Source organism: Archocentrus centrarchus, chromosome 12, assembly GCF_007364275.1.
Source record: "Archocentrus centrarchus isolate MPI-CPG fArcCen1 chromosome 12, fArcCen1, whole genome shotgun sequence".
Taxonomy (NCBI): Eukaryota; Metazoa; Chordata; class Actinopteri; order Cichliformes; family Cichlidae; genus Archocentrus; species Archocentrus centrarchus.
The window spans coordinates 14,025,961-14,036,885 of record NC_044357.1 but is presented as its reverse complement, the minus strand read 5'-3'; the positions used below and the strand labels follow the sequence as shown (position 1 = coordinate 14,036,885).

The 10,925-nt window shown below is 40.3% G+C and overlaps 1 protein-coding gene across 1 annotated transcript; it reads right to left on the bottom strand.

Moving 5' to 3' along the window:
- LOC115789474 (alpha-synuclein-like) lies at window positions 1-9,179 on the bottom strand. Its single transcript, XM_030742910.1, has 6 exons — window positions 8,796-9,179; window positions 8,209-8,368; window positions 7,987-8,016; window positions 6,364-6,506; window positions 1,230-1,301; window positions 1-719 (listed from the first exon to the last, which is right to left on the bottom strand). The coding sequence occupies exons 2-6, from the start codon at window positions 8,327-8,329 to the stop codon at window positions 702-704; spliced, it is 384 nt and encodes a 127-aa protein (XP_030598770.1). The 5' UTR covers window positions 8,330-8,368; window positions 8,796-9,179; the 3' UTR covers window positions 1-701.
- Between the last annotated feature and the right edge of the window lie 1,746 nt (window positions 9,180-10,925).

Here is a 10,925-nt window from a genome sequence, read left to right as displayed (position 1 = left end):
TTTACATATTTTATTCAACACTTAAATCCCAGTAAATGAATATCACAGCCGTTTAGCCGAAGAGTACTTTACATGCTCTTGGTTTTCAAAAGTCCATCCAATATGATATAGTATATCAGTTATATCAGTGACAACTTAAAAAAATTTGAAAGCACAAATAGCTCAGCACTTTTTAGTCCACCGCAAAAACAGTGACAGTATACAGACAAAAATAGAGAATATTATTATGCTCCCACCTCAAACAGATCACTGTAAATTGTTCATTTATATAGAGACACTTAGGTGTTTGTAGACTGCGGTATATTTCCATGTTTCAGTTGTTGACATAGCCACACAGTAGACAAATATATAGACACATACGCGTGCACAGACACGCAGTGATCAGGTGGCTTTCTCAGTGGGAGGGAGTCACTGTAAATGACAGCTGGTCACAGAGGACACACACCTGAGGTCTCCTTCGAGACTGACGTTTAAAAGGCACACACCAACGCGCACAAACACGTTCACGCAACATCTTTCGATCTCCACAACATTTACACGTATATTGTACAGACATACGGAGCGGCACAGACAGAAACACGCACGCACACCGACGCTGAGCACAGACTCCATGAAGGACCAGAACGAGGCACGACGGGACTTGGCAGAGCAACATGGAATGTTTCGATCATTTATCCTCGATAGCGAAGCTCTCCAGCAGTTTATTCGTCGGAGTCCTCCTGAAAACAAGGCACAAACAATAGGTGAGGTCTGAATTTATTATCCAGGACGTAGATGACGCCCTGTGGTGCGATCATTTTAACCTTGAAAGACACTTTACTTTGCAGCTTAGTGACATTACATCACAGAAACTGCGTCGAGTAATCGAGATACTCCTACACCACCCATTACATGGTTTATTTATGAACTCTGGCTGCTGTCTGAAGGTGCTCGCAGTCTGTCTTTGCCCTAAGCAGGATGTAACCTTTAAGCAAGTTGCCAGCAAATGCCAAATAATATATGAACCTTTAATTTGTTTTACAGAAATGTTGATGTAATTTAAAGATTATTGTCTCGGGCATATCAAAGACGGTGAGCTCCTGTGTTCCTGAGCTAACTTTTGATTTGTGCCTTTAAAGACACTAAATATGTGTTAAAACAAATAAATTCACCATAATATTTCTGTATTCTATTCCAATAAAACTTAGGTGAAGTTACTCTGCTATTCAATCAAACGTGATTTGTAGTACCTCTGTGACATCAGCAGGGTCGGTATCAACTGGTGACTCTACCACATCCTGTACTGCTGAGGCATCGTCACTCTGGAAGAAGACAAATGATAAGCATTTTATTTTTAGAATCCCCGTATGCTTGGTTTTAAAAATTTGAATTAAAAGAACAGAGTGAGAGGATAACAGATCACCACAGAGGTGAAACATCCTGAGCTGTTTGTGCAACAAATCACATCCTATCATCATTTCAAAGCAATGGCCAAAAAGCTACTGTCATGGTATTAGAGGATTGGCACTCAAAATGGTGGCCCCTTTGCACGCGTGCGCGCACGCACACACACACACACAGACATAAAGCATGGGATCATTTCTAGGGGCTCCATGTATAGACTCACAGACTACACAACAGATCCAAAACCAATGGGTGATGTCACGGTGACTATGGCCATGTATTATGCTGTCTGTGGCTCAGACAGGTGAGAAGTGAGAGGTTAGTGAGTCCTGCTCAGTGGAAGCTGGCGATGCGAAGCTCCAAACTGACACCTGAAGTGTGCACGATACACAACAAATCCACGATAAGCTGGCCTCAAATTTTTTTTCTACCCTGCCAAATCACATGTTTCCAAGTTCACACACACACACACACACACACAAATCCAGGGACCGTGTGTGCCAAAGGAAGACGGCAGTGTGACTGGCCTGGCTTGCCCATTTTATAACTTTGTTGCTTGTAATGTGAACATAGCTGAACCCTAACTGAAACCAAAACTGAGCTTCAACTTTCAATAGGTGTCTATTGATATATGTGATTTTTTTTTTTTGGGGGGGGGGGGGTATGTTGTGAACGGTCACACTATTTCTCATTTCAGATGCTGCAGATGACCAACTGAAAGAAATGTTTCTGAAATGAATTAATCAATATTCCCATTTCTTATTATTCAAAATGTCAGACAAAGGCAAAACCTTGAAATAAGGATACGAGCATGAGCGTGATTACATGATTACTTTGCATGGAGCTATTTTTAAAACCTGGCACAGTTTAATTACATCAAATTACATTTCTTTTACACTTCTGTCCAAAACAAATTACAGTGATTACATTCATTGTAACTGCACGGCTGTATCACTGTGTCCTCCACATTTGTCACCCACATATTCTGTGGGACTACAATACCTCTGAGTGATACCTTGAGTCTGCTTTTGTGTCTGCAGAAGACACGTGACTGAAAGCTTGTGAAAGTAATTAAAAAAAGATTTGTGTGGACATTTTATTTCCTTTCTTTACAAATTCCTTTAGCCGTTTCTCTGAATCTTTCTGGGTGGACTGACAGCATCAGCCCAAAAATGACATTTGTTTCCATTCATGTGCCAAAGCCTGGCAGCAGCCCTAAAGTTTTCTGCAACTCATCTCATGAAAACAACAACAGGAAATACAGTATGTTCATTTTGTTAATGAGCCACAAAATCCACTGGGGGAGGAGGTCAGGATGAAGTGATGGGCCAACAAAATATTTTTCTTTTTTTTTAAATCCCTTGACATTAAGCGTTTAAAGCTGCTGTGCCTGTGACTGTTAACTAAACGCAACTATGAAAATGAAGGTCTTGTAACCTTGGTTATTCTAATTTAAAATGTGCAGATGACAATGGCCCAATGATGTTACTGTGAGTTCCTCTGAAAGGTGGTCTTCTAATTAGGTGGCCCTCTTGGTGCAGGCACATCTGTGTGTAATTAACCTTAACCTTTGAAAAGTGTAGAACACAAGACTGAAGGTAAACAACAGACACAATTCCATGCTCTCTTGCTTTGTTCATGGATACATCAAAAACACGCTTGTGCTCATTTCACAACTTTCATTTTAACCAGTGGTCTTTGTCATTGCTAAAAAAGGGATGGGGACGAGGCGTGAAGTGCAAATGAAGAATGGGGGCGGGGAGGGGGCGACGTCTCCCCTGTCTTGCCTTGATTGCACTGTGCCATTGAACTGACCTTCCTTAATGGGGAGTGGTCACAGCGGACTGACACGTGCGTGCATCTGTGGTGCTCGCAGACGGCTGAAACGGCTTAAAACCAGTTACTGCACCCTGTCCTCCTGCTGTTGCATTTAACACCACCCATCAGGCCTCCATCTGTTCACCTCTTAAAGCCGGAGAGATGTGTGCTCATGTAAACATACACATCCTTCATTGTGACAGTGAATTCTACCTCATCTATTCACTGTGATCAGACTCAACTTTGGACAGAAGTTTAAGACGGCTTTACATACAAATCTAACTTCAATCACTTTTAAGGCAAAATCAAAGTGATACCTCTCCTAGGATGACGTGCATTATTTCAGAGCAATTTTCAAGCAGAAATTGCTCGATGTGAAATGGAGCATCTTTTATTACATGCAGCTGAAAGGATTTCGACAATAAGATGCATTTATTGAGACGATTTTCTCCTCTGCCCTGCGCTACTTTTCCTACTACTCTGCCCACTCCTCGCCTCCTTTTATTGTCATTTTCCTCTCCTACTATCCTCATCACTTCTCTGTGTCATGTTATGAGTCACCGGCAGCTGATGAATTGGTGGAACAACCAGATGAGGAGATTAATCAAAACTCAGCATCCCACCATCCTTTGTTTGGAGATTTGTGTGTGTGTGTGTGTGTGTGTGTGTGTGTGTGTATGTGTGCGCGTGTGTCAGCCACAGGAGGGAATCGCTGATGGATTCTCTCAACCTGGCATCAATTTTTAAATAAAATCAATATTAATGAAGTTTAATGGCTGAGCCTGCTGGAAATTATGCTTAAATGAGGACAATCTGATGCTCTCTGCTGGGAAGAGTAGAGTCCCCGGGTTGTGTGTGTGTATGTGTGTCTTTTGTTTGTCTTTGTCCTCCAAGATCGGGTCCTCTACCAGAACCCTGGGAGCTTGAGGGTCCTCCTCAGTACCTTAGCTGTTCCCAGGACTGCGCTCTACTGGACATAGATCTTGGATGTCATTCCCTGAATCTGCTGGAGCTGCTGTCCCAATTTGGTGGTCACTGCCCCCAGTGTGCCAATTACCACGGGGACCACTGTTACCTCCACATCTTCTCTAGCTCTCAGCCCTCAGTATTTATCGAGCTTCACGTGTTCTGTCTTCCTGATGTTACTGTCACTATATCTGGTTGGTTAGCCATCACCAGTTTATCCGTCTGTATCTATGATTCTTCCTTCAGACTGAATATTTATCTAGTAATAAAACATCTCCTGGAAAGGATGAAAGGTTTTGACTGGATGTTGCTCCCCAGTTTTGTCTTTACATGAAAAAAAAACAAAACAAAAATCAGATGCTCCTGGGGCTTTTGTCAGCAACAACAGATGAAAGCCGTAAAAGAGCTGCCAAAAAAACTTTAGTTCCACTTGTTGCCACCGGCAGGAGAAATCATTCAATAATTTCTTTGGTATCTTATCTTCCCACTGGGTACTTATTTGCTAATCACGGCCAATTAAGGCTGAGTTAAAGAAATATGTGCATGTTTGTGCATGCTGTTGTTAAATTGCTGTTATGGATTCCCCTGTGTTTCATAACTAATTAAGGGAAGAGTGAGCATCACAACAAACATTCAACAAAGTCTTTGTGTTGCCCTGGGAAAAATTTGGCCAGCTTGTTATTTCCTGCTACTCACAGCAGTGTTATGAGAGTGGAAGATAATTACTGCAGGCAAATTTAACGCTGCCACCAGAATAGCACAATTTAACACTTTATTAATCCAGATATATAACAGTGTAAGTTCAGGACAGTGTAGCTGCTATGGTTTCACGACAAAAGAAAAACAGTTGTGACAGGTTTTTTGTTTTTTTTTCCTTTCTCTGCTGCTTTTTTTCTGAAGTTTCTCTTTTTCAGGCGCTTAACAGTTTCAGCGTTAATTTGAGCTCGTGTGAAGCAGAAGAGTAAAAAATGAAGATATGAAGCTGCAGTTGAAGGTGATCTGCAAGTGTGTTACTGTTTCCATTCACTGATTCTCACAAAAAAAAAACAAAAAAACACTGAGAACTAATAATGTCGACAAATTCAAGACATCATAATTATGTTAAATTATGGGCCAGTTTAGAGTAAAATAGGCCATAAAGTTATTAAGGGTGTGTATATATCCTCGTGTTTTCAGTCAAACTGTCCCCTTACCTGTGACATTATGTTTTAAAAAAACAGCAAACTGCATGCCACACCAGTGAATCCTGGATGAATATTTAAATTTTTATCACTGTGACATTAAGACTACTAGTAGAGTTTGTTCCAAAGCACTACCAATGAAATCAATGAGTTTCCTGCAAATTTGATCCTGATTAGCACCAAAAAGCCACACATGCATAATGCTATTATATGACATGATTGTCTTAATTTGTGGCCTACCCACACAAAAGTAGCTCTCAACATCTAAAGGCAAAGAGAAAAATGTATACAAAGATGGTGGCAAAATACACAATCAAAGAACCCACTGAAAGGGCAAAAGGAGAGTCATACTTTATATTTGACTTGTGTCTCAGCAGTAAATGGTTTGCTACAGTAAACTGCCTTCGCTTTTTTCCTCCCACTGTGACAAACGAAGGCCAGACTGACTGATGAAAAATACAGGAAAGCTAACAATATGTAACACCTTTCATTTCAAAGAAGAAATATGAGAAGTGATGACAAATGACTCAAGGTCAGGAGGCCATTTGGCACAGTAATGGGTTATAGCTTGCAGCCACAACATGAAATGGAGGGATGTGCTGGGCAACAAATGACATTTCCTGTGGTGTCTTTTAACTATGTGCATATAGGGTATATTGATTTGAGTGTGGAGAAGCATCATTATGTGCGGTCAGGCATGCTAGAATATAAATGCTAAGACAAATGGATGTGTTATGAGTAACTAAAACCTATAAAATTTTAACGAAGTTGAGGTAAATTACTTAGCACAGGAAACAAAAAACAAAAAAACCCCTCCAGACTCCTTAGTAATTTGTCTGTAGCCATCAAATTAACCATTCACCAGTTATTTATCATGATCTAATTGTAATGTCTAAAATTTTTTGGCCTGTGGCTGCCAACAGCAATATTACACAAACATACCAAAAATGAAACCTTAAGGAAAAATCATTAAAACACACTTTACTTAGGTGCATTTTAACATTTACTATCTTACTTGTTTGGCTGGATCCTTTTTGACCAGTCCGGTGGCAGCAGCAATACTGCCAGCGCCCTCCACAGTTTTCTGGGCCACAGCAGTAACTCCAGTTACCACCGCTTCACCCACCTGAGAAACTCCAGACACAGTTTTACCTGCAACTGTAGGGATGATAGGAGGAGATGAAAGGATGGATCTCTATAGAGCCACAACATTGCCTTAGAGAATTAGCATGTAGAACAAGGGGCAAACGTGACACACTGAAACACGAGAAGGATCATTTGGTTTCCATCAGTGCAAAGTTCAACAGCCATGAAGCCATGGTGGCATGGGGCCCATTAGTGCACATAGCACATCTGGATGACATGTTTTGGGGGGACGGTCTTGCTTATTTCTGCAAGAAAATGCTACACTGCCACTCCAGTGAAAAAAAAGTCTTACTCCCAAAACTACTGCATTCCTTTAGTGGCAACAGCATGTCCCAACAAGCTGCTTCAAAATGAGCATACAGTATTTATAAATTGGGATAGTAAATGATGCACTAATCCTTCCATTCAGTGTAGTAATCTTATTTTTTTAAACGGTGTTGTAAATAATCTTACTTAGTTTGCCTGCAGCATTATTTAAAACAGGATCACCATCTGACATATCATTTGGTTACAGACCAACTTCAAGAGCAGCCTGCAGGTTTTTCCATTCAAAACCTTTCTGTATGCCTCATCCAACCTTCAACTATATTGAGCAAAGCACTATTGTTTTACCTATCAGTTCACCTGGTTTTACATTTGTTTCTAGTGAATTCTATGCAAAACTTTCCTGTAGGTCTCTTGTAGTGTATTTTTAGTGAGGCCTCCTTGTTAAATTAAGACTAAAAATGTCATTAAAACACTGATGTGTGGGATGTAACTGAGTGCCACTAAACACCAAAACCTCCTGCTGTGTATTTTGATGTCTTGTTTGGGTGTGCACTACAGCAACGCTGGGAATCAAACCCCCAACATAGGTTCACAATTGAAGGCTTTTCACAACTTTACTAAACAGTTAAGAACTGTTCAGGTAGCCATAGTCTGAGGTAAGCTTTGCTTTGTTTTAATTGACAGCAAGCTAAAATAAAGGATAATTAGTCAAGCCTTGGGTACTCATAGGGCATTACACTGGTCTGTGCGGACCACTTGAAAGCAGATTATCAGATCACCTAATGCACATGGCTTGGTTCCACTGGAAGAAAAGATCCTCTGTCCACCCTCAAACTAAGTAAGTCATCACACTGTCTTGTTTCCTTCTCATAATCCCACCTTTCAATGCATTGCTTTGATTACAAGAGTACACCCATTTCCCTGGATGCCTACAACAGACGGCCTCCTTCTGCTTCTCTGTATTTCATGTATGAGAAATGGCAAGGCACGGCCCCTGGGGGATTAGGCCGTTTGTGTTGAGTTAAACAGTGAAATATGACCCTAACCTACAGAGTTACAGTGCATCTCTCTCAGCGACCACCTGTGGATTTGGATAGATTACCTTTTCAGACAGCTTGAATCAAACCAAAATTCAGACTCAATTCAGAAGAGGTGGAGTGGAATGCAGTGGAACAAAATGCATTAAGACAAAAATATGCATAAAGACAAAAATATATGCTGTTACCTGTAGTGACGCCGTCCTTTGTTTTAGTACCTGTAATCAAATACAGGTGGAGCTCAATTATTAGTATAACCAACAGTAACCCACAAATCCCCTGTTTAATTGAGTAATTAGCCTATATTAATGGCAATTATAACAATAATAGCGAATTAGTAGCATTTGAAAGGTCCTGTCCCTTTGTTCTGGTATCACTGTCACCAATCAAATTTTAAACCCAGAACTCACCGACATACATAACCCCATCTTTCGTCATCTCAGCTGCTCCGGTCACTCCCTGCTTGGTTTTCTCGGCCGCTGCCACGACCCCATCCTTGGCTTTAGAGAAACCCTTCATTAACGCGTCCATGGCTGCTCGGTTGGCTCCCAAATTTTTCCTCACACACAGCTGTGAGGACGTCAAAACAGGAACGGTGAGAAAACACACGGGGATGAAATAAAGCAACCGAAATTAAAAACACACAAATGATGCCACCGCCCTTCTTCTTTTCCGTCCTACAGCTTTGCCAAGCCAGAATCGTCGGCTGAAAAATTTGTGCAAAGAGGGGGGGGGGGAGCCTATACAAGCAGCTGTGCTCTGAGGCAGCTGGAAATCCCACCTGTAGGAACTGCTGGTCACAGCCTTTGCTAAGAAACCATGAATGGATTTTACTATAAATATACGAAACAGAAAATGGATCTATTGTGTTGCAGTGTGGCAATTTAAAATAAATAAATAAATAAACGAAACTGTGCAGATAATACTCTCAAACAGACGATTTTAAAACATTTTAAGGCCAATAAATTAAAAAAAAAAAAGCTGTGGGTTCACGCACCTGTTCGCTTCAACTTCCTCTGAGGAGAGAAGGTGCTGAATCTTCCGGGATGACAGTGAAGATTCACCCCAAGAGCAGGAGAAATAAAAATGGGTTATTGTTTCCAAACTTCAACTTCTGTAAAGGAAACGAGCGTATTGCCGACGGAGGGGACGCAGACAGCGAGACAGACACACGGGCGCTCCACAGGTTTGACAGACGCCTCCTGCAGACGTCGCGGCGACGGAGAAGGAGCGATTAAACCCCGCGATGCTTATGAGAGAGAAGAGATGCTCCACTGCCACTCACTCACGCGCTCACTCACTCACACACAAAGATTACGTAGCGCTTTCTGTACGTAGGTTGCCCACAGCGTGTAGGTGCAGCAGGCTCTTCAAAATCTCCAGTCGGCTCAATGCATCTGTGGCCAAACTACCAATTAGTGGCATTGTAATTATGCAAGAGAACACTGGTGGGCTTTTCACTGCGAGGACCGCGCTAACTGCAGCTGCACAGCTGGTCCGTCATCAAGTGTTTGCACTGTAGGCCTAAATCACAAAGCCGGGAGGTGGCTCATAGCAAATCGGATTGTGAATAATGAACTATATCATTTTTAGTTTTTTTTTTCTCCCATTTGTGTTTTGCTTTTATTTATTTAAATAAAATAATATAATCAGGTCATCTATGAATTGTAAATAATGGGGACGGGTATTTGCAGGAAGGTAGTAATGGCCCACTTAGTGGTTAATGCCTCTAACTGAGCATTCATTTCTAGAAAAGGGCTGCCAAAGATCCATTATCCATTTTCAACCTTTCAACCTACACTTCTAACTTATGATGAATCATTAATATTTACTTAATGCCTCATTGGAAAGAGGAAACCTCTCTGCTGTGATTAATGGATGAAAAACACATAGCCTATAACTTAATAATTACCACATAAATAACAGTAAAAGAAAAGAAGATCTATCTATCTATCTATCTATCTATCTATCTATCTATCTATCTATCTATCTATCTATCTATCTATCTATCTATCTATCTATCTATCTATCTATCTATCTATCTATCTATCTATCATCTATCTATCTATCTATCTATCTATCTATCTATCTATCTATCTATCTATCTATCTAACCTTTATTAAACTGGACAAGATTATAAGACTCTGTGTCAAATTAAAATGAAAATTAAGCAATTTGCAAGTCTCATAAAACCATTTTTATTTACAATAGAACACAAAACAAAAGGCTGGAAAAGTAAGCGGTACTAAAAAGAAGCAGCTGAATATTCTCATTAAACCTTTCCTGGGGTGAAAGAGAATGCATGTACAAAGAAGGCGGGAGGTCATTCACACACCAAAAAGAAAACAAACGTCCACATCCAGATACAATTTCTTTACAAAGTTTTGCAAGATTGCGCTGCACGGTAATATCTTTAGAATTATACAACTTCTCCAGCTTATGTACATTTGATCTCAGGCTAAAATATACAGGCGGATATTTCTGTCTTTGCAACTTCCAAAGCTGCATCGTGTACACAAATCACTGGCATATTCAGCACCATGAAACCTACCCGTAACTATAATTCCACATCTGAACCTCATCAAAAAACAGCAAGTGGGATCATCTAAAAAAACAAATGTCATTTTCCAATTTCCAAAAGATCTTGTTTAAATAGTCTATTATTTATGCAGAGGTTATTGTTAAAAATGTAAGATTTCCAATTTTGCCTCAGGATATCAGATAACCTCATCTCAGCTGCCAGTTTTATATACCTATCATTCACCACAAGAATAAGAAGCACCACAAGAATGAGAAGCACTAATGTGCTGTTAATGTCTGTAAAGCACAAGCAATTATTATTAAGCATTGATAAAGCCTATGAAGAAACTTTACAATATCACAATTGTAATACTATATTACGATATATAAATAGTGCTCATTAGATTGTTTGAAGGGATGCATCAGTGCTTTCCATTTCCTTTCACTTCCTTCCTTTTAATCTGGGATCTTAGCATTGTGTTATTTCCATATCTACTTTTCATGATGTGTCTGCCTTCCGATGTTCAGCAGTTCTGCTCTGTTTGGGTTTTCCGTATGAGTAACACAAATGGAACACAACACAAACATAAGGGCCAAAGTTATAAGA